Genomic DNA, 24,886 nt, shown 5'->3' on the forward strand with positions numbered 1-24,886 from the left:
TGCTCAATACCTTAATTTTCCAACTTTAAAATCAATAAAATGAAGATCTGTAATATTTTAGATGTTACCTTACATCAAATCCAAGATTTATAGTTATTGAAGAAAATAAACCTCAGTGTCATGTTTGAGGATCATCACCAGGACTGTTTGAGATTCAACAAGTAACAAATTGTTGGCATCTTATTTTGGCAGAAGAGGTGTACAAATTAAACATACTGTTGATATTAGAAATTTTAGGGTTCTTAGGTGTAGGTACAAGTTGAAAATTGCTTATTGGACAAGGTCAGGTAGTCCCAGTTTTAGAAGGACACAGGACAGGCTAAGATGGCCATTGCCAAGACCAGCTGGTAAGCAAGTATCTCACGGTTCCAATCTTGTAGGTGAACATTCATTAAGTGGAAGCCCATCATTTCCTGAATCACTGTTCAGCTACTGAAGTACCTTGTCTTGCCCTCAGGGGAATTTCCGTACTTAGTTTTATAGAACTCTGTTAACTAGAGCCAGAGAGCCTGTGCAATATGCAGCTAGATACTTTCCTGGACACATGGGTAACCTTCATCAATTGTGATGTATTTATGAAGGGATATAATGTTTTTCTTTCTTCCCATCAAAGATTTGCACAATTCCGAATTGTTCTTGGAGATTTTAATTTTGCTGGTATTCAGCAAGCCAATCGTATCTTGGGGCCCATTTACTTCATCACTTTCATCTTTTTTGTGTTCTTTGTCCTGCTGGTAAGTACGAGCATGTATGTCCCCTTTTTCACTTCTATTTTTTGGAAGAAAAAAATGAAATTATTAATTTAGAAGAAATTATAGTATAACTGCTTAGCTGTTAGAGCTTTTTACATTTATTAGGAACTGTGTGGATTCCTAGTAATCTAGGCTATAACTCCAGTGTCTGAATGTTTCCAAGTTGTCCAAAGGAGAATGTGATCATAAAAGTTACCATTTTGATGTCAGGTGTGTGCCAGGAATGTGCTAAATCTTCTACATCTATAACTTGGATATCCCGGGTCCCTCCAACCTGGGACATGGCATACCGGAAGGGATGAATGTATTCTGCCCATATTGCAAATGGCTTCTGGCCCTTAAGGCTAAAACCACGTATCTTTGTGGTTTTTAGGAGTCCCCAGGATGGGTCTTTCACATCTGCTCAAGACGAATTTATTTGGCCTTCCTAATCAAGGAAATTTGCTTTCCCTCTTTGACAACATTTTTGTCACACACAGCAGTTATCCCCTGGTGGTGGCCAAAAGTCCTCAGAGTGACAGAGTTGGGCCTCAGTGAAAGGTGGAGAGGTGGGCTGGGGGTAAGAATACCCTCTCCACAATTGTTTGTATTATTTGGACAGAGTATTCCTAAGAGCCTTAGTAAGACTGTGCATCTAAATAGCTTTAGAGAACTTAAAAAAAACCACTCTTATAGGGCTCCTTTGCCTCAATCAAAAGTGACCCTATAGTCTGAAAAAAAAAAAAAATTAAGCTTCCTGGCCTGAGGATTTTCCCATTCTCCTCCTACACTAAGGCCAGTAAGTGGAGGAGAGGTTCCTGTTTCCTCAGCACTAAGATTTAGCTTTCCCATACCACCAGGCCACCTGCCTCCGGTAAAAGCCTTTCTTTTGATGGAATCAAGAAGGGCTACAGTGGGTCCCTTATAGCAGCAAAGACTGGATAGTTGTGGCCATATAGAGGGAAGTAGAATCTGTCTGAGCTGTGAGAGGTTTTAAGTTAACAGCTGTCTCTACCACCCTGCTTCCTGACTCTGATAATGGTTGTAAAGACTGCTGTCTTCCTCTGGCAGTGGTGCCAGAGAGAACAGCATATGTACGAATGTGATACTCTTATGTTTAATAAAAACTAACTTTAAATATGGGAGCAAGTAAAAACAAAAAACAAAAACCACTCTAATGAACATATAATTACATTATTCTGTTTTTGTCTGATATTCAATGTTGATCAGTTAATATATTTATCTACATATATATATCTATCTACATATATCTATCTACATATATATATATATGCATTAGTATCCAGTTCATATGCATTATTTTACATTGTTTTTCTCATTTGCCATAAACTTATTTGCCTATATCCACACATTATACATTTCCCATTCTGCTGTGTTACAGTCTGCATAGGCATTTCTCTATTACTGAGCATATGAACTACTTTAAAATTTTTAAATCTAATTTTACAAATCCCAGTAGTCATCAGAGTCAGTAACATTTACATTAAATCTTTATGGAAATAATTATTTTTGTGACTATTTCTTCCCAGAACATGTTCTTGGCAATTATTAACGATACCTATTCTGAAGTGAAAGCTGATTATTCAATAGGCAGAAGGCCAGATTTTGAACTTGGTGAAATGATTAAAAAGGTATGTCTACTTCTTTTCCTATTTAGAATTCTAAGACAAATCTTGTTCACTTTTTACTCCTGTACTTTAAACCCCAAGCAGTGGTGGGTTTTTGGGTTGGGGGTGGGTTTGTTTTGTTTTCTGTTTTGGTCCAGTCTTGCTCATATCTGTATTATGTCACTACCAGAGAAGTGAGATTTCTTTCTGGCTTTAAAAAGGTGGCCAAAATTATTTCAGTATATCAAATAGCAACTGAGCTGTTTACTAAATGCAAAGCTCTGTTGGGTTTTATAATAAAACTATCTCTTCCCTCCAAAAATTTCAATTTAGATGCTAGTAAATTTCTATAGACAATCTAAACTCAGAACTCCATGTGCCTTATCTTCCACATTTTCCTGTTTCTGTTAATGGCAACAGGAACAGTCGCTCCAGGCTTAAAAGCCTTGAATTTTTTTACTCCCTTTGCCTCATATGGTTGGTTGCCACGGCCTGTGTGTAAAGTTCATCTCTGAAGTTTTTGTTCACATTTGTGAAATCCAGGCCGTGTTGAATTCTAACTGCCACCACCAGAGTGGGGCCCCTCAGTACTTTTCACCGAGCCTCCTGTGTAGGAACATCTTCTATAGCAACATCTTATGGCCCCTCTCCTGTGCCTATCCAGCTCTGATATCACTTCTCTACTCAAAATTCTTCAGTCTCTCTGGGCCTGTCAAAATAAGTCCAAATTATTTAGCCAAAGAATTGGGTGAATGCCTCTACTCAATAGCACTGTGTCCCAGCTAGTGTTTTGAGCACTGTGCTGTTTAAATTTTTTTAAAACGTTTATTCATTTTTGAGAGACAGAGACAGAGTGCAAGCAGGGGTGGGGCAGAGAGAAAGGGATACACAGAATCCAAAGCAGGCTCTAGGCTCTGCGCTGTCAGCAGAGAGCCCAATGCAGGGCTCAAACTCACGAACCATGAGATCCCGACCTGAGCCCACGTCCGACCCTTAACTGACTGAGCCACCCACGCACCCCACACAGTGTTGTTTACCATCACTGGCTCTCCCCTCTGGGCCTCTGCTCAGGTCACCTGCCGCCCCCCTCCAATCCCTCGCTGACATACTATTCTCCCTGACAGTGGTATCGCCCCTGTCCTCTCAACACCTACCTCACTTGCATGGTTAGTAGTCACAGGTGTACAATCTCGCCCATCTCTGCACATCCATGGCTCTAACCACATCACTTCACACAGAAAAAGTCCTAATGGCCATGAGGCTAGTGGAGTTTCAAAACTCGGTCCAACAACGTATCTGTAAAAGGAAACCATTAATATGTCCCCCAGGGAGCTTAATTGTAGGTTTTTTCATCTTTTATCTCTTCACTATGATGTTGGTTATGTGCATTAAAGTGTTTACATCATTAAATGCAATACATATTAATAAAACTTTTTAAAGATTTTTTTTTCAAGTTCAAGTGTGATGCCCACAAGAGAACCCCTTTCTCTTTTTCACCAGTAGGCAGAAAACATAAGTGGTGACAAAGTGAAAGAAATCATAGCATTCCCTCCGTATTTCTTTTAAAGTTTATTTATTTTGAGAGAGATAGAGTGCACACGCATGAGTGGGGGAGGGACAGAGAGGGAGGGGACAGAGAATCCCAAGCTGGCTCTGTGCTGTCAGCGCAGAGCCCAGCATGGGGTTTCAAACTCACCAACCATGAGATCATGACCTGAGCTGAAATCAAGAGACAGGAAGTAGCACATAGGGGTGCCTGGGTGGCTCAGTCAGTTGAGCGTCCGACTTCGGCTCAGGTCATGATCTCACAGCTCGTGAGTTCGAGCCCCACGTCGGGCTCTATGCTAACAACTCAGAGCCTGGAGCCTGCTTCGAATTCTGTCTCTCCCCCTCTCTCTGCCCCTAACCCACTCAGATTCTGTCTCTGTCTCTCTCAAAAATAAATAAACATTTAAAGAAATTTTTTAATTAATACAGGATGTATTTTTGATGAACTTTTAAACTATTCTTAATTATGTCCAGAGTTACAACAATGCTCTTGAAAAACTTAGACTAAAGAAACCTCAAAAGGATGAAGACAATAAAGGGTAAGATGGCTTAAAATTTTAATTTGCCATTTAAAACTGTACATTATATGAGAAACTTGCAATGAGAGTAAGGTTTTGATTGTAAAACAGCCACCACCCCAAGTGCTTATTCTAAATATGTTGTCAATACATCATCCACTAGGGCCTCCTAATTCTGAGAGCGCCAGGAGGCTCCAAGCTAAGCTAATGAAAAATTAATATAAAGCATGCTGTGCCACTCAGAAAGAACTTTAACAGAAAGCTGAACAGGAGAATAAAGTCCCCCTGAGAAGGGAGGAAAAACTGTTAGTCTACATTAAGTGCATTCACTTAGCTATGAAAATAAAAACATTTTTACACAAAATATTTAAGGATACACTTACATTTATTTATTCAATCACTTTGGTGTCCAAATGCTTCCCAAACCCAGACCTCTGGCAGTGGCACAGACTATAAACATTATTTTATAGCTAGAGATGTGACACTCTGGAGAATTTCTATTAATGACACTTTCCAAATAATGAGTGTTATCAGAAAGACCAGAAATGCAATTCAGATCCTTACTATAGAGCTGATCATACTTTATTTTCCCTTTCTACTGTCATAGGTCTCTGATCTTTATTTTATTTTATATTCTTAGTATGAAAGGCGATTTGGCTGAGCAAGCCAGAAGAGAAGGCTTTGATGAAAATGTAAGATTTTAACTTTCTCGTAAAGATAGCTTTATTAGAAATGTGCTTACAAAAAAAAAAAGTTCTGATTAAGAATTGAAATTATTTGCTTTCTTTACAGCACTAATTGCCAACTCCGAAAATTTCTCCCCAAATCTAGCTGTTGTTGTTTATAACAAATTATTTCAATTCTACATGCTACCTCTTTTTTTTAAATGTTTATTTATTTTTGAGAGAGAGAGAGAGATGAGGTAGGGGCGGGGTGGGGTGGGGGCGGGAAGGAGACACAGAATCCGAAGCAGGCTCCAGGCTCTGAGTTATCAGCACAGAGCCCAACGCAGGGCTTGAACTCATGAACCACAAGATCATGCCTGACCCAAAGTTGGCCACTTAACCGACTGAGCCACCCAGGCACCCCTATGTGCTACTTCTTTTATTGGTGCTCTCAGACAGATACTTTGGTCCTACAGCTGTACAGTCACTGTGGGATTATCACGCAGGGTTTAGTGAGTATACTCTTTTGAGATGATAATTTTTTTTGTTCACACTCATCAAACATCATCATTCATGTTTTATACAGTTGAACCTTGAACAATGCAGGGGTTATGTTTACAGTACAGGAAAAAAATCCACGTATAAGTAGGCCCACACAGTTCAAACTTGTGTTACTCAAGGACCATGTTTTTGAACAACAGGTTTGAACTTCACAAGTCCAGTTATATGTGAGGTTTTTTTTCAATAAATATGGTACAGTACTTCCTGTGAGTGTATTTTCTCTGCCTTATGATTTTTCTCAGTAACATTTTGTTTTCTCTAGCTTACTCTACTGTAACAACATAGTATATAATATATATACAGAATATGTTTTAATCGACTGTTTATGGGATCAGTTAAGACTTCAATCAATGGTAGGCTATTAGTTGTTAAGTTTTTAGGGAGTTAAAAGTTACACATGCATTTTCACCTGCACTGGGGTCAGCACCCCTGACCCCTGCATTGTGCAGCTGTCAGCTGTACATACACTGGAGTGAGGTTTCTCATTGTGAGATAAGAGAGTTACAAAAGGGAAAGGTTGAGGGTTAAAATGAACCTTGTGGTGTTGGATTAGAATTACAGGTGTGTGTGTCTGTGTGTGTCTCTGTGTGTGTGTGTGTGTGTGTTCTATAGCTCTATCTGTCCACTGAAAAATCTAGAAGTAAATCTAGATCTTGGTTTCCAAATACCATTCTCTTCTAAAAGGAATGAGGGCCCCTTGGAGATACGGTTAATTCTAGGGTTGGAAGATACAACATGAATCTAGAATATCTTGTTGAGCCAGAAAGTGAAAGTGCTGTAAGAATAATGAAGATCTGTTCAAAGAACACAAGAGTCAGGTTTGAGGGGCTCCCACTGGCCAAATCTGGAAATATTTAAGCGCTATAATGAATAATAATGTATAGCCCATTGAATAACAAAGGATTCCATGAGTTCATACTCATCTAAACATATACATAGATAAAAATCAGAGGGAGAATGGAATTTTTCCATACCTCTCCACAAAATACATATTACTTACCAAAAGAAAAAGAATATGTCAGGGTGAAGGAATCTGGCAGATACTGCCTTAATCAGTATGGGGAAAAACTGAAACCATACACCAGCCAATAAGATGCTAAGAGACAACAGCATCACTTCTGTACCATTTCTGCCAAAAATGTAGAACATGACAAAGTATCACACGAAACTGAGGGACGTTCTGCAAGATAACTGGCCTGTATTCTTTAAAAGTGTCATGGTCAACATGACAAGCCATGGGAAAGCAGAGGAACGATACCAGAATGAATGAGATTAAAAGACAGACAAGTAAATACAGTGCCTAATCCTGGACAAGTGGCAAATTTGAATGGGGGGACTCAGCACTACAAGATAATCATCTATCAGTATCAATCTTCTGACTGATGGTTGTGCTGCGATTATAAAGGAAAACGTCCTTGTAAGCAGGAAATACAGATTGATGTGATCAGGGACACTGGGGCATTCATGTTGGCAACTTCAAATACTTCAAAGGAAAGAAAAAGTTTTTGTAACTTTCCCCTAATTTTGAGATTCTTTTAAAAACAAAATTATAATTCAGTAAACCATTTCTGAAATAAAAGATGATGTAAATTGAAAGACATACTGTGTACCTGTGGGAAATCACCTCGAATGAACATGAGACTCATCCAGGTAAAACCTGGACTTCCAAGGGGCGCCTGGGTGGCTCAGTCGGTTAAGCGTCCGACTTCAGCTCAGGTCACAATCTCGCGATCCGTGAGTTCGAGCCTCGCGTTGGGCTCTGGGCTGACCGCTCAGAGCCTGGAGCCTGTTTCAGATTCTGTGTCTCCCTCTCTCTATGCCCCTCCCCCATTCATGCTCTGTCTCTCTCTGTCTCAAAAATAAATAAACGTTAAAAAAAAAAAATCTGGACTTCCAAGAAAAGGAAAACCAGGTTAGCATGACAACATTCAACACCATACGTCGACAGAACAGTACCCACAATACATGCAAGGAAAGAAAATGTAAGCCAAGCATATTTATTTGGAGCACAACTGTGTTTCCAGTGTACAGGCTCAAAGAGTTTTCAACGTGCAACAACTCAGAATAATGTTGTATTCCTGAGGGTTCTATAAGAGTATCAGTTTCAGCCAACCAAAAGATGATCGGAGAAATTTTGCAAAAAGGAAGAAGGGAGAGAGAAGGTATAAAGTAGAAAACACTGATGGAGTGGTTCATATATAATAGCTCAAAGTTAAAGAATTCATGTAGGAACGCCTGGGTGGCTCCATCAGTTAAGCGTCTGACTCTTGATTTCAGCTCAGGTCATGATCTCATGGTCATGAGATGGAGACCCACATCGGGCTCCCCAGTGAGCGTGGAGCCTACTTGAGATTCTCCATCTCCCTCTCTCTCTCTGCCCTGCCCTTGCTCACACTCTTTCTCTATCTCAAAATAAATAAACAAAATTTTTAAAAAGAGAATTATCATTTAGAGTTAATAACCAATAAGAATAAATTTTAGCATATTTAAAAATACTGTAATAAACAATAAGATACTATTTCATGGACTTTAAAACATATTTTCTTTTCACATTTTAACATCTCTAAAATCAAGATATGTCTTATGGTTGATAGTGTATCACACTGTAATTGGCAGCCTTTCTTTCCTAAGTGGTACATAAATAATGGTGTGTCTAACAGTAGACTCCATCTCTCATACAATACAATGAAATGTGGTAATAAGATTTAAATATAGTTGGAACTACAAGCTAATTTTCTTGTTGAATTTGATTTCTAGTTGAGGGAACCAAAGCAGGAAAAAGAGGACTCGGGTAGTATTAAAAAAAAAAAGAAAGAAAGAAAGAAAGAATAAAAACAAACCATGAAAATAAAAATATGTACATTCCTAAGGGCAGAATAATCAAAACAAAAATGAAAATAAAATATAACACATGGTAAAAAATTTAAAATGTAACATAGGGGCGCCTGGGTGGCTTAGTCGGTTAAGTGTCTGACTTTGGCTCAGGTCATGATCTCACAGTTTGTGAGTTTGAGCCCTGCATCGGGCTCTGCTGACAGCTTGGAGCCTGGAGCCTGGAGCTTGCTTGGATTCTGTGTCTCCCTCTCTCTCTGACCCTCCCCCCTTTCATGCTCTGTCTCTGTCTCAAAAATAAATGAAAATTTTAAATAAATAAATAAATAAATAAATAATAAAATAAAATAAAATGTAACATAAAACGGTATGATGTAACTGTGACCAGGTATGTCTGACATATCAGTAAAAGCAACTAAGCTTAATGTACTTAAAAAGAAAAACATTTTCAGATCGAATCACAAAGCAACACCCAGTTCTATGCTATAGCCTAAAATATATACGTAAAACAAAGTGACTCAGAGAAATTCCATATAAAACCATAGGCAAAGGTCTAAATAGGCAAGCAAAAGATGGGGTACACCTGGGTGGCTCAGTCAGTTAAGCATCCAGCTGTGGCTCAGGTCATGATCTCAGAGTTTGTAAGTTCAAGCCCTGTGTTGGGCTCTGTACTAACAGCTCAGAGCCTGGAGCCTGCTTTGGATTCTGTGTCTCCCTCTGTCTCTCTACCCCTCCCCCGCCCATGCTCTCTCTGTCTCTCAAAAATAAACATTAAAAAAAATTTTAAATAGACAAGCAAAAGATATCAGAGGACACAACTGAATATAAGTCAAGGTAGAATCCTAGACATAAAGCTGTAAATGAGATGAAGGCCACTTTATAATGATAACATCAATTTTAATAGTTATGGTTATCCATGCACCAAATAATATAACATCAACTTCCATAAGGTATGGACTACGAAACTTACAAAAGGAGAAACAGGGGTATCTGGGTGGCTCAGTTGGTTGAGCATTTGACTCCTGGTATCGGCTGAGGTCATGATCTCATCATTTGTGAAACTGAGCCTACCTACGTAGGGCTCTACACGGGCAGCAAAGAGGCTGCATGGGATTCTCTCTCTCCCTGCCCCTCCCCCTACTCAACACACTCTTTCTCTCTTAAAAATTCTCTTAAAAAAAGAATTATTTTTTAAATAAAGGGATAAATAAGGAAAAATAAGAGGATAAAACTCAAACAATAAAATGAATAAGGTGATCTTACAGTTATATATATTTAACTCTGTAAGAATATACATCTGCTTTTTAAAAACCCATTCATGAAAAATGATCACATACTGGAGCACAAACAACCTCAATAAATTCCAAAAACTGGTTAATACAGAAAAAAAATTATCTGAAAGCAACATAATAAAAATGTTCTAAGGAAATCAGAAAATAAAAACATTACTTAACCAAGATTTTAAACTATTAATTCTTGAATCAAATGGGAACTACAAAATGAAACCGTAGAATTCTTATAAAAACAATAAAAACAGTATATAGGAGAATCTATGAGATTAAAGTCAAATGCCAGAGGAAAATCAGTAGCCTTAAATTTACCAACAAAAACCAAGACTGAAAAGAAATTGATTTTAGCATGTAACTCAAAAAGTTGGAAAAGAACAATAAATAGGAAAACAACAAATAAGAAATAAAGATAAAAATAGAATTAGTGAGTGGCAAACACAAAGCTGTATAAATAAATAAAAAGGCTGGTTCCTTGAAAAGATCCGTAGGGGGAAAAAAATAAATCAGTGGAAAGAAACCATTAGCCAACAAATGGAATAAAAGAGAAAGCATAAACATACAAAGTAAGAAGTTACAATGGGAGAAATAATGAAGAAATAAGGAATTTAAAAAAATATCAATGAGGGGCACCTGAGTGACTCGGTTGAGTATCTGACTCTTGACTTCAGCTCACGTCATGATCTTTAGGGGTTCAAACCCCACATTGGGCTCTGCACTGACAGCACGGAGCCTGCTTGGGAGTCTCCCTCTCCCTCTCTCTGCCCCTCTCCCACTCACACACTCTCTCTCACTTTCTCTTAAAATTAATTTTTAAAATATCACTGAAAGAAATTGAAGAAGACACAAACAAATGGAAAGGTATTCCAGGCTCATGGATTAGCAGAATTAGTATTGTTAAAATGTTCATACTACCCAGAGCCAATGTACAGATTCAATGCAATGCCTCACAAAACTCCAATGGCATTTTGCACAGAAATAAAACAAAAAGTCCTAAAATATGTATGGAACCGCAAAAGACCCCAAATGGCCAAAGCAGCCTTGGGAAAGAATAACTGAAGAAAGAAGAAACTTGGAGGCATAACACACCCTGATTTCAAACTATATTACAAAACTATAGCAATCCAAATAATATGGTATTAGCATAAAAAGAGACACAGAAACCAATGGAATAAAACAGCCTGGAAATAAACCTTCCCACATATGGCCAATTAATTTATGACAAAAGAGCCAAGAACATACAGTGGGAAAGGGATAGTCTCTGCAATAAATGCTGCTGGGGAAACTAGAGAGCCACATGCAAAAGAGCAAAACTGGACCAGTATCTTCCATATAATTTACACAAAATTAACACAAAATGGATTAAATACTTGAACATGAACACCCAAAACGATAAAACACTTAAAAGAAAACTTAGGCAGTATGTTCCTTGTCCTCAGTCTCAGCAATGATTTTTTGGATCTGACACCAAAACCAAAGGCCGCAAAAGCAAAAATACAACAAATTGGAATACATAAAGCTAAAAAGCTTCTGTACAGCAAAGTAAACAACCAACAAAATGAAAAGGCAACATAGTGAATAGAAGAAAATATTTACAAATTATATATCTGATAAGGAGTTAATATCCAAAATACATAAAGAACTCCTACAACTCAATTAACAAAACAAACAAAAAAACCAAACAATATCATAAAAAGTGAGCAGAGGATCTGAATTGACATTGTCCAAAGACATACAGATGGTCAACAGGTACATGAAAAGGTGCTCAGCATCACTCATCAGGGAAATGCCAGTCAAAACCACGAGATATTACGTCACACCTGTTAAAATGGCTGTCATCAAAAAGACAAACAATAACAAGGGTTGGCAAGGATGTGGAGAAAAGGGAACCCTCTTGTACTGTTGGTGGGAATGAAAACTGGTGCAGCCACTGTGGAAAACAGTGTGGAGGGACCTCAAAAAAATGTAAATTACAACTAACATATGATTACCAGTAATTCCACTTTTGTTTTGAAGGGAACAAAAACTCTTAATTCAAAAACATATCCACACCCCCATTTTCACTGCAGCATTGTTTAGAATAGCCAAGACATGGAAATAACCCAAGTGTCCATCAATGGATAAAGAAATTGTGTGTGTGTGTGAGTGTGTGTGTGTGTGTGTGTGTATGTGTGTGTGTGTGTGTGTAAACTCAGCCATTAAAGGAAATCCTGGGGTGCCTGAGTGGCTCAGTCAGTTAAGCGTCCAGCTTCAGCTCAGGTCATCTCATGATTCATGAATTCAAGCCCTGCATCAGGCTCTGGGCTGACAGCTCAGAGCCTGGTGCCTGCTTAAGATTCTGTGTCTCCCTCTTTCTCTGCCCCTCCCCTGCTTGTGCTCTGTCCCTCTGTCTCTCAAAAATAAATAAGCATTTAAAAAATTATTAAAAAAGAAAATCCTGACATGTGCAACAATATGGATAGATCTTGATAGCATTATGTTAAGTGAAATAAGTTAGAGAAAGACAAATAGTGTATGATCTCACTTATATGTGGAATCTAAAAACAACAAAAACAAAAAATGAACTCATAAACAGAACAGATTGGTAGTTGCCAAGAAACGGAGTAGGGGCGAGTAAAATGGGTCAAGGTGATCAAAAGGTACAAACTTCTAATTATAAAATAAGTAAGTTCTGGGGATGTAATGTATAGATGATGACTACAGTTAACAATACTGTATTGTATATTTGAAAGTTGCTAAGAGAGTAGATCTTAAAAGTTCTCATAAGAAAAAAAATCTATTAACTGTGTAGTGATGAAGGTTGACTAATAATTACACTTACTATAGCGATCATTTCACAAAATATACATATATGAAATTATGTTGTACACCTGAAAAAAATCACTAAGAGACTTTTTTGTATAACTTTATGCAAATAATGTTTGAAAAACTGAAAGCAGTGGGTAATTTTTCTCTGAAAATAAATTTATCAAAACTGATCCCAGAAAAGATTTTTAAAAACCTAAACAAATCCACTCTGTAGAAGAAACAAGGTCATGAAAGAGCTACCTGAAAAATAAATGAGGCCCCACAAATAAATCGTATCATATTTGTAAGGAACAAATAGTTTCAAACTATTCAAGCTGTTCCAGAGAAAAAAGAAAATGGACAACTATCAAATTATTTTTATAAAATGGCTATATAGTCATTATGTAAAATGACTATACACACACACACACACACATACCAGTTATAAATTTTGAAGTAAAAATCCTAAATAAAATAATAGCAACAGAATCAAACAGAACACAATAATATAACATGATTCAGTAGGGCTTACTCTAAGAATGGAAAGATGGTTTAAAATTGGGTAATCAACTAATTAACATAACTCATTCTATTAACAGATCCAAAAGGAAAGTTACATGATCATTTTCCACAGATGCTAGATATTTGGGAAGATTCAGTATCTAATCTTAGGACAACAAAACAAAACAGGAATCAATGAACACTTCCTTGATATGATAAAAACATTTACCTCACCCTCCCCCCCACCAAAAAACACATCTATCTCACCCCTAAGCTAGTACCTTACTTAACAGAGAAACAATGACATGTCAGGGACAAGGGACAAGAAAGGATGTACTGGAGGGATCAGCCAAAACAATTAAGAGAAATAAATTAGAAATGTTAAGAATTGAAAGGGAAGAGATATAAATAAACTACTTCTATTTGACTTACGATTCTCTTAAAGTTTCCTAGGTCTACCAACTAGGTATTCAAGTTTCCTAGGTATGCAAGTACCAGAATTCAATACAGCATTAGGAAAAAAATAATCTAAGTAAATGCAATTATGCAAACACCAACCAGTTCATTAAAAATTATAGAAGACTATATAATAGCAACAAAGAAAATGCCCAGGAATTCATAAAAAGTGTTTAAAACCAAGAAATGGAAAAATTTTAAACATTCCTTAAAGATACAAAAATATACTTGATGAAATAAGAATATATACTGTGAGTTAGGACTTAGGAAAATGGAAACCACATTATATATTTCAAACAAGAAATTAACTACAGGGAAATGATTACATGGTGAATGGAAGGCAGAAAAAGTAAAAACCCTGATGCAACTCATACTGTAGGAGGATGCTACCACTCCCAAGGCTGAGGTTACAAAAGGTGAAGTTATCTGAACCTTATCTTAGAGACTCAGCCTCCAGAGCTGTCTAGTGAGACCTCTGAGGGTAATCGCCATCCCACCCCTGCCACTGCTGTTTCTGAGGAGTGTGATGGGCCTGGTTCTGGTTATACCAAAAGACATCAGGAATGCCGCAGCCTGGAGCCAACCACTGCTGCTGGAGACAACTACTATTTGCAGAAACAATGGTGATAGATAAAAACCCAGACTCGCCTGCACCCCTCCATCCTCCACGAAGGCAGAATCTAACAAGCCAGTGTAGCAAAAGCCTGAGGAATGAGGTTAGTAAAACCTGAGACCCAGCATCAGAGTTTAAGAAGGTGTTTTGAGGGGTGCCTGGGTGGCGCAGTCAGTTAAGCATTCCACTTTGGCTCAGGTCATGATCTCGCCGTTTCCGAGTTCGGGCCCTGCGTCAGGCTCTGTGCTCACAGCTCTGAGCCTGGAGCCTGTTTCAGATTCTGTGTCTCCCTCTCTCTTTCTGCCCCTCCCCCACTCATGCACGCACGCTCTCTCTCAAAAATAAATAAAAATATTAAAAAAAAAAAAAAGGCGGCAAATTTTGAGTTGAGAGAGATCAAATAGTACAGCTCATCCTTTCGGCTTTTAGTACACATGTGTGAACTTCTATAAAACAATAACTATTTTTCAAGGTTCCATTGAATAAGTTGGAATTATCCTTTATAAACAAATGAAGGCACTTTTCTCCTCTCCCCCAAAAGGGAAAAGCACAGTCCCAACAGTAACTGTATCTCTCTCTGAGTGATATTAAGACCTATTCTACTGATATCACAATTCCTTAAGAACTTAATGTTCAAACTACTATTTATGGATTTATTTATATTAAGTAAACTCTACCCTAATATAGGGGCCCAAACTCACAACCCTGAAATCAAGAGCTGCATGCTCTGCTGAGACAGCCAGGCGCCCCTCAACTACACAGTCTATTTTTGTTCATAAGAGTATCAGGAGGCATCCCCCAGAGAATTCCCTGGGTTCCAAATACAGCCCTCTCTGAGCCCATTCTGTAGCAGCAGTCAATTTTCCTTGGCAATTGGGATCAGTTACCTCAGTTAGTTGAGTAACCGCTTCTTTCCCTGCTGGTTCTGTAGCCTGAGGAATCCCAAAGGGCCGGGTGTTCGTCTCATATTCTTAAAAGTCTGTTATGTCCCTTGCTGGAAATACGCTATCTCTGAGGGTCTGTTTCTTTGGAGTTCCCCTGCTACCAAGTACTCATTAGTTAGGGTCCAGTGGACTACACTAGGTAGTCCAAAAAGAGGGTATTTACCACAGGGAATTCCTTTCTGAGGTAGTAGAGGACTAGAAGAGCCAGTGTTTAACACTAAATTAATCCAGAGACAACAGTAAGAGACAGCTACCATCTACAGGAAGAGGTGAGGGTGTAAGGACCTTGGAACTTGGAGAAAATGCCCTTGAAGAGTTGGTGCTCTGCTTGTGAGGAAAAGCATCACTTTCCTGTGAATGTCAAGGCAGGCTTCACAGACATAGTGATAGTTGAGATGGGTTTTCTGAAGGATGAGTCAAGTTTACTAGGCAGTCTGTTTAACCCAGACTACTTACACATCTACATTTTAATTAGGCCTGGTCATTTAGAAATAGTTGCAGGGCCTACCGCTTTACCACATTAAAATTATCGGTGACTGTGTAAAAACATAAATGCTATAATGTGGCCAAAATAAAAGTAGCAAGATTGAAAGCCATCCTTTCCTACTTCTGGTATGTTAGTTTAACGATAGACACTGTCTGATAGAATAGTTTCTTTGACCAGAATAGCATACATTTATGCTCGTATGGACAAGGGCATCACCATCCGCTCTGAGGAAAGTAATCAGAATGCTTATAAAGGGATCAACTTAGTTACTTCACATTATTGCTGGAGCAGGATGGTATCAGATACTGGGAAGTCTCTGGATCATATCTGGGTGAAATGTCTCTTCTTTCCCTTTTTTTAGTGCTGCCCCTATTTTCCACAACATAACTTTTTTTTCCCCTAAAGTTGGGAAAATGTTATTTGGATGCTAAAAAGGAAGTGGGTGGTAGTGAGGACAAAACACAGGAAGGACTCTTCAGAAGCAGAGAAAAATGCAACAAGAATTCGCTGGTATGAGGAGCTTATTTTGGGGTCTGTGGACAGACTGGAGTGCATATATTGATGCAGTAATCCCGAAAAAGGGACTAGGGACTGTTGGGTAAGACTGCAGGGGTCTGGCTGCGAAGCAGCTGGGAGAACATATACCTACAGATGTACTCTGAAATACATTTGCTTCATTAAACAACAAAAGTACAGAAAAGAACAGCTCAGCTTTGGCCAAGTGAAGAACAGAAAACCAGAAAAACTCAGCTGGAGAGGCACAGGGGAAGAGGCAGTGAAGAACAAACTGAGGATTTTAATTAAAACACACACACACACACACACACACACACACACACACACACACACGAAAAACCCACCCAAACAAGAGTGAACAGTACTAATACCAAGCCCTCTCAAGTGAATCTGCTGATGCACAGACTGAAAAAACCAGGAAGGGCAAAAGTCCAGTAGGGCTCAACATCACAGCTCTGGACAGTAAACTACACAGTTTAAGATTCTCAATGCTGTGGGAATGCAAACTGGTGCAGCCACTCTGGAAAACAATATGGAGGTTCCTCAAAAAACTAAAAATAGAACTACCCTACCACCCAGCAATTGCACTATGAGGCATTTATCCACGGAATACAGGTGTGCTGTTTCAAAGGGACACATGCACCCACCTCTATGTTTATAGCAGCACTATCCACAATAGCCAAAGTATGGAAAGAGCCCAAATGTCCATTGATGGATGAATGGATAAAGAAGATGTGGCACGTGTATGTATGTGTGTGTGTATATATATATATATATATATATATATATATATATATATATATAATGGAATATTACTCAGCAATCAAAAAGAATGAAATCTTGCCATTTGCAACTATGAGGATGGAAATGGAGGGTATTATGCTAAGTGAAATTAGTGAGATAAAGACAAAAATCATATGACTTCACTCATATGAGGACTTTAAAAGACAAAACATATGAACATAAGGGAAGGGAAACAAAAATAATATAAAAACAGGGAGGGGGACAAAACAGAAGAGACTCATAAATATGGAGAACAAACTGAGGGTTACAGGAGGGGTTGTGGGAGGGGAGATGGGCTAAATGGATAAGAGGCACTAAGGAATCTACTCCTGAAATCATTGTTGCACTATATGCTAACTAATTTGGATGCAAATTTTAAAAAATTAAAATTAAAAAAAAAATCAACTCAAAAAAAAAGTAAAAAAATAAAGTTACCCTGATAAAGAAAACAGAGAAAGACACTAAAAGAAAAAAAATGTACAGACCAACATATTTCATAAATGCAGATGCAAAAATCCTCAACAAAACATTGACAAATTAAATTTGACAATAAAGCACTGTGACCAGTGGGGTGTCTCTCAGGAAGGGAATGTTGAAAATCAATTAATGCAACTTACCATACCAATAGAATAAAAAGGAAAAGAACAAATAATAATTTATGTACATTAAAAAAAAGCATTTCACCTAAGTCAACATTCAGCCATGACAGAAACTCTCAGCAAACTGTAGAAAAGAGATTTTACAAGACTTCATAAGGAGTATCTACAAAAAAACAAAAACAAAAACAAAACAAAACAAAACCCAAAAACCTGTCAGCTATAAGCCTACATACTGATGACAGACTGAATGCTTTCTCCCTAAGATCAGCATTAAAGCAAGGATGTCCATTCTATCTCTATTCCATCTTGTACTGGAGGTTTAACCAGTGCAATAAGACAAGAAAAAAAAAAAATAAAGCCATTTAGATTAAAAAATAAAAAGATTCTCAATGCTGTGATGCTTGGGTACCAAAGACTTAAGATAGAGAAAAATTTAAAGGTGCAGCCTATGCTTGTCCTCTGACTTGACAGGAGATTCAAAGTGCAGAGCAGATGAAAAAGTGGAAAGAGAGGCTTGAGAAAAAGTATTATTCTTCAGAAATTCAAGATGACTACCAGCTTGTCACTCAACAAGAATTTCGAGAGTAAGTATTTGTTCTAACCAGGGCACTCTGGGATATCATGATATGGTGACTGGGGACATGAATTACATTATTTTCCTGAAATCAGAACCTTATTCTGAGATGCCACCCCCTTTTTTTTCATCTTTTTACTCAACTTTGAAATTAACCAGAAAGCACAATACTCCATTTGTTTAAATGTAAGGTGAGAGTGAAACCAACTGCTTTTACTCTTACATCTCCAAATAGGAACTGCCATTTATATTTTAAAAAACTTTTTTTTCACGTTTATTCATTTTTGAGAGATAGAGACAGAGTGCAAGCAGGGGTGGGGCAGAGAGAGAGGGAGACAAAGAACCCGAAGCAGGTTCTGGGCTCCAAGCCTGCACAGAGCCCTACACAGGGCTTGAACTCACGAACCTGAGATCATGACCTGAGCTGAAGTTGGATGACTGAGCCACCCAGGTGCTCCCCCTTTTAAGTTTTTTAACGGGAACTGCCATTTATATTTAATATGCACAGGAGACCCTGTTCTCCACTATTTTAGAAAATAAGATCCATAATTGGCCCTATTAGGCATGTTTTAGAAGTTTAAAGTATTATCTTCCCACCCCAAGTACTTCACAAAAGGCACTAATAACCTGCTGTCTCTCTATGCACGAAGGCATGTTACTGACCCATTCTCTGCTTCCTTCTAAATTATCCTGCAGACTCTTTTTGTATGCCGTGGAGCTGGAGAAAGAATTACACTACGTCAGTTTAAAACTAAACCGAGTGATGAGAAGGATTTCAGCTCTACAAAATTAAGACAAGTGCAGGTGAGAATCTGTGATACGATCATTGAGCATTTGTAACAAAGATTTATCCCTGTACTGAATTATTTCCTAAACATGTACCCATTTCAGGTACACTTTAAAAACACTGTACCACCTATCATCAAGCTATCATCAAAGTATAATTACCAAAATGATTTCACCAAAAGATTTCCAGAAATTAAGTACCCCTGAATGGGCCCCACTGTGCAATCCAAACAGCACACTTCCAGAGTATACACACCAGTACACGTAAATGATTTTATAATGAGATTTATTATTAAATTCTAGGAATGTGGAGTTAAAGTATCAAATGCTGCATATAGTTCATGGGGCAGGTCTCTAACTAATAGGTCATAAGCAGTTTTCTCAATGTTACCTAGAGTATAGGAACCGTTAGGTGTTTTCATCATGTACCATGTTATAACTTGTCCTGGCCATAAATAAATTAATAAATACCTATGATTCTGGAAAACCATTATATAAGACCCCAAATAAAGTAATCTCACCTCCATTCCTCCCAGTTTGAGGTCATCTAGAAAAAGCTAAAGTGTACAAGAACAAACTTACCAATCATCTACAGAATTTTCACTAATATTTTCAAACTGGAAATTCATCCAAAAAGTTTCTAAAGTAACACATTTAAAGTTTCCTAAGCATTTCCTCAACTACTCTAAAAGCAAAATATACTGTAAAAACAAAGAGCAAGGTAGGAGTATCAGAGTTATGAGAAGTCAACTTAATATATGAGAAATATGAATGAGGGTGCCGCAAAACCCGTCTGAGTGGTTGTGAAGTTGTGTGAGGTAACTCTTCTATATTTTTAGCACGTTACATAAGTCCTCCTGGAAGAGCCATATGTTCTCTTGGCCCAAACAACATCATCTCACCATCATACTCAATTTCCACATTGGTGCTCAATAGATTTTAAATCTACCCACCTTCCTCAAGCCAGCCATGCACGCTCTTTTCTTAGAAACTGTACCTCAAGTATGCTTAATAGAATAATTCATTCCAACAAGAAATGCTGACTGTTCTCTCTGCATCTTCTAGACTTCCACAACTCATTTAACAACATGGCCTTCCCTAGTCTTACCACTCCCCAGAGCTGTAGCCAGCCAAGCGGCTTAGTAACCATGTTGTCCCCCCGTGGTCCCTGAATGAGGTAATTCCAACAAAGCCCAAGAACATTAAGGCAAAGAAACACCTGAGGTCTCGATTTTTTGTTTTTTAACATCTAGTGAAAACAAAAAACATTTACAATGACTTAGAACATTCAAGTTCTTTTATTACAAAAGTCTATACAATGAAGTGCCAGACACAGCAATGCGATTATATTGGTGGTCATATATATCTATATATTATTTGTATATAGATATACTGTTTTTACTTGTACCAAAGTAAAACTCATCACAAACTGCCTAGTTCTACCACCTACTACTGCTCAACTATGACACACAAGTACTGTCACATAGCGTAAGTGCTGCCATGCTACTTTTATCTATTCTACTCGCAGCCAAACATTAACAGTGAATAATCAACACCATGAAGCAGCTGTTAATTCTAAAATGAAACCAGTCAGGCCACTGACTTATAAAAATATGGTACTCATATAGATTTAGCATTATAAAGAAGGAATATATTATTTAAAACATTTAAATAGTGCATATGGACATTTTTGCATGTGGTATATATAAACATTCATATAAAACAATACACAGTGCACATTAAATTAGATGTTTGGATACACTCCTGTCTGGAGACTGAAAGAAATAAATGCACACTGCATGCTGGATTCAAATCAAAGTGATATGATACTTGTTTTGGCATTTTCAATTTCATTTTTCTAGGTATACGTTATGAACAACCTAGGCATACCAAAAGGAAACCACACAAAAAGGGCTGGATTTAGTGCTTTATTCCCCAGTAAAACTACATGTTCACCACCAATGAACATTCCCTCCCCCCAAAAAAGGCATTGCACACATAGGTGAAATGTGAAACACTAGAAACACTACTTATTATCAAGCTACTTCATGTGCTTACTATGTAATAGTGCTGCAAATCTGAGGTTCGTGCTTCCCTCACTTTTATTAAAGAATGTTGCAGAGGTCCATTTTTACATGGAACTGTTAATATTAGCTAGTTAAGAAAATCACGCATGAGTCAATGCATGCAAACCATGGGCACAAAGTGAGACACTCATCAATCCAAAAAAGCACCAAGAAAAGAATTAACACTTAGATTAAGCCTGACCAGAATATGCTATTACTACTGTTAGCCCAAATAAAGTCACCATTCTGTGAAAACGATGAGCAGAGTGATACCAGAAGAGTACTTGAAGGAAAGCCATGCAAAGCCAAAGAACAAAAAATCAGCTTAGAGTATATGACAAGGGGCATACCACTAGACATCTTTGAACACCACTACACAGCTGCTTTAAATAGCATGTGCTGAGCCAAAGTGGTCCTGTTAGAGGATGTTTTCTTCATGGATTTGGCCAATTAAAAGAGAAAAAAAAAAATGATGTGACCCCCGGAAGGTACATGTAAAAAATGCAGTGGTATAGCCCTTGTTAAGAACAGATTTGATTCACGCATAATGACTCTTTTGCCAACTTAGGCCCATCTGATTGAACACACAAATCTGAGCACCATCAGTGTTCCTACACAGACATGGCTATTTTCTCACATTATCTGGAGGTGGGTGGGAGGAAAAAGTACAGGATCTGATGCAGACAAATCACATCATCACCAGCTGAAAAAGAATAACTGAGGAAACAAACAGTAACTTATGTCCCATAGGCAGCATGTGAAATGATTCAGTTCTGTGTGTGATGTGTGGTGTGTGTGTTCACTATACTAATAAACAAGGTCACTTTTTGGTGTGCCCTCTGTTATCTTCATCCAGGAGCTGTGTGACCACTGAATTGCAAAATTTTGCTAACATATTACCTGTGAGAAACTTTCACTTTGGAAATTAAACAGAAATGTGTTCCACAGTAGGACTTGAAATTTCAGTTTGAGTTTGGTTTTCTAAGAAAACATAAGACATAGTTGCATATGTGCACATTTATAGGCTTTTCTTTCAAATTTTCAGTCATTCTGTAAGAAAAAGGCAACCGAAGAATTCAATGTGAAGATGTTCCTCTCAATTTTCTTCAGTAATTAAAAAAATAATAATAAAAGCAAAGTTGGTAACAACAAAAAGCTTGTATCGCCAAAGTTCTTGAAGTTGAAAGAATAAAGTACTAGTCTTTTGCTAACAGGATGTATCTGTAGTACAAAACAATGAAGAAAACTGATGTTTGCTAAAGGTGAAGAGGACAGTCTGTGGTTAATATGGAACACCACGCTCCCTAGAGAGGGTCTACTTACCCTCCCATCATTCTCTAGTGGCACCACAACCAAGTACAAAGTGATACTTTCTGAGTGCCTGACAAAATGAACTCAAGTACCAGCCAAGTACACACGATGATTGCTTCAGGGAATACAACTGATTTTTATGATGTTTTCAAGGAGTGTATTTTATATGGATTTTGAAGAATCTTGTTTGCTGATAAGAACTTCAAGAAGCCTAAGTTTGGCTTTAATTTTCTTGTACTCCCTGTACTCCTCAAGCACTGGAACACGATCCTCCTTCTGGGCATTCCTAGGGAAGAAAATAAAATCTGTAATATTCTGGAGATCATCTGAAAAATAAAGTCCCAGAACTTGTCCTGATGTGAGACACAATGTTACCAAATGTAAATTCAAATAAAAAAACTGTTCTGCAAGAAGATAGATTACTGCACTAATTCCCCGCACCCCATCCCCAAGGAACAATCCTAAAATACTTTTTTTGATGAATTTCTCTACTGACAGATTCAATAATGCTATACTTATCGATGTTCATTGCAGAGAACCAGGCAGAAGCCAAATACTTTAGTAAGACACGTGCTGCTAGACTCTGTCAGGTCTGGAAGTGTATATCAAGTGCTAGAGGATTACAGTCAGTGATTTCATACATTTACTGTACTATGGCTTCAGTGAATTGAGAAGTAAAAGATCTTACCCACAGAAAAAAGCAGTTTTCTCACTTTATATTAATGACCCAATCCAATTCAGTTTAATCTCTAGGTAAAGCATCAAATCATCCGAAGTATAATTACAAAAAAGTTTTCTTCCATTAAGGCAAAGAATAAGAAGGTACTTGAAAAAATGCATTCTTACACTGGTGTTTTTTAACCATTTTTGCCCACTATATAGAAAATTCTCAAAGTAAACACAGTTTGGAATTTGTAATATAGCTCCTGGCTTGTTAAGACCACCCAGTTACATACATGGAGAAACTTTTCTGAGGTCTGAGATAACATTCATTTCTGTCCATCACCTGAACTAGAATGTATTTTTCTTAAAGTGTTCCACTGAGTCAACTGTGCCCCAGTTATATAAAAACACATGCCATACTGTATTCTAGGAGCCACACTACTGACTGGCACCCTGTTGCACACCCTGAAAATGCGAAGCCTGGAATGGCCCAACATGCAGCCTAAGTAGCCACAGTCTTAGTGTAAGGATCCACACTAGCTGTCACAGGACCCTTTACAAAAGAAAAAACCTTTTGTTTCACAAACACTGCCAAAAGAGTGAGGATGTGGAATTAAAAAACACAACATAACTGCCACTCAACCAAGCCCCTCTAGAACAACTCTGAAATATTTTATCAGGTATTGTTCCCCTAGCTCTTTTTCTTGCCATTAATAGCAGGACTTCCAAGTAAAAAAGGAATGTTTTCTACTTTTTTTTTTCAATGATAACATGCTTATGTGCACAATTTATTTCTATTCCTATATATTCCTTTAATTTACCATATAAGCACTTAAGTTTAAGAAGGAAGACTCGGGGCACCTGGGTGGCTCAGTCGGTTAAGCGTCTGACTTTGGCTTAGGTCATGATCTCATGGTTCGTGAGTTCGAGCCCCACATGGGTCTCTGTGTTGAGCTCAGAGCTTGGAGCCTGCTTCAGATTCTGTGATTCTGTGTCTCCCTCTCTCTCTGCCCCTCCCCCGCTAGTGCTCTGTCTCTCTCTCTCTCAAAAATAAATAAACATTGTAAAATAACTAAAAAAAAAAAAAAAAAAAAGGAAGAAGGAAGACTCAATTTTGTGATGTTCAACAAACCTTCCATTCTGTTGATAAAATGCTTCTTCAAATTCCCGTAACGTTTTACGTAGCTTCTTCTTTTCAGCTCTAGCTTTCCAAAGTTGTTCCAGTAATTCAGGCCTGAAATTTAAATGGAAAGAAAACATTATTGAAAGAACATTTTGACTCTTACCAGGGGTTCAAACACTGGCTGCAAACTAAAGCACCTCTACAGCAGTATTTAAAAAAACTTTTTCCCTAGGTAATCTTAAAGTGAAACCAGCGCTACTGTGGAAAACAGTATGGAGACTGCTCAAAAAATTAAAAACAGAAGTTACCATATGATCCAGTAATTCCACTCCTGAGTATTTACCAAAAGAAAACAAAAACCCTAATTTGAAAAGAGATAGGCACCCTTATTTTTACTGCACCATTATTTACAATAGCCAAGATATGGAAGCAATCCAAGTGTCCATCAGTAGAGTAATGGATAAAGAAGATGTGGTGTACATAAACACACACACACACAGAAATATTACTTGGCCATAAAAAAGAAGGAGATCTTGCCATTTGCAACAACATGGATGAAACTAATGGGTATATAATGCTAAATGAATTAAGTCAGAGAGATAAAGACAAATACCCTATGATTTTACTTATATGTGGAATCTAAAAAACAAAATGAACAAATAATAGCGGTCTCATCAATACAGAGGACAAACTGGGTGGCTGTGAGGGAGGTAGACAGGTGAGGAGATAGATACAATAGGTGAACGGGATCTGAATGAGGCACAAACTTCCACTTATAAAATAAGTAAGTCACAAAGATGGAAAGTACAGCCCAGGGAATGTAGTCAATAATACTACAATATCATTGTATGGTGACCACACTTGCTGTGGTGAGCACTGAGTAATATATAGAATTGTCAAATCAATAT

The 24,886-nt window shown here is 37.8% G+C and overlaps 2 protein-coding genes across 15 annotated transcripts in view; one reads left to right on the forward strand and one right to left on the reverse strand.

The window, feature by feature from the left end:
• PKD2L2 (polycystin 2 like 2, transient receptor potential cation channel) overlaps window positions 1-22,036 on the forward strand; it is a 42,578-nt gene extending 20,542 nt beyond the window's left edge. For all 4 annotated transcript variants that reach the window (XM_007077849.3, XM_042984574.1, XM_042984566.1 and 1 more), the window contains 7 exons: window positions 614-734; window positions 2,282-2,383; window positions 4,382-4,446; window positions 5,066-5,117; window positions 17,927-18,039; window positions 18,726-18,833; window positions 21,927-22,036. In XM_007077849.3, coding sequence (XP_007077911.1) covers window positions 614-734; window positions 2,282-2,383; window positions 4,382-4,446; window positions 5,066-5,117; window positions 17,927-18,039; window positions 18,726-18,822 — 550 coding nt within the window. In that variant the 3' untranslated portion in view covers window positions 18,823-18,833; window positions 21,927-22,036. The remainder of the gene's footprint in view (window positions 1-613; window positions 735-2,281; window positions 2,384-4,381; window positions 4,447-5,065; window positions 5,118-17,926; window positions 18,040-18,725; window positions 18,834-21,926) is intronic.
• Window positions 19,085-24,886, reverse strand: part of FAM13B (family with sequence similarity 13 member B) — a 90,292-nt gene continuing 84,490 nt past the window's right edge. For 6 of the 11 annotated variants that reach the window (XM_042984542.1, XM_042984539.1, XM_042984526.1 and 3 more), the window contains 2 exons: window positions 23,988-24,089; window positions 20,731-22,478 (listed from right to left, as the gene is read on the reverse strand). In XM_042984542.1, the coding sequence (XP_042840476.1) occupies window positions 22,355-22,478; window positions 23,988-24,089 (226 nt within the window). In that variant the 3' untranslated portion in view covers window positions 20,731-22,354. Of the gene's footprint in view, window positions 22,479-23,987; window positions 24,090-24,886 lie in introns of all 11 variants that reach the window. The other 5 variants (XM_042984499.1, XM_042984488.1, XM_042984537.1 and 2 more) reach the window with 1 other exon arrangement.

Source organism: Panthera tigris, chromosome A1 (genome assembly GCF_018350195.1).
Source record: "Panthera tigris isolate Pti1 chromosome A1, P.tigris_Pti1_mat1.1, whole genome shotgun sequence".
In the NCBI taxonomy this organism is placed as follows: domain Eukaryota; kingdom Metazoa; phylum Chordata; class Mammalia; order Carnivora; family Felidae; genus Panthera; species Panthera tigris.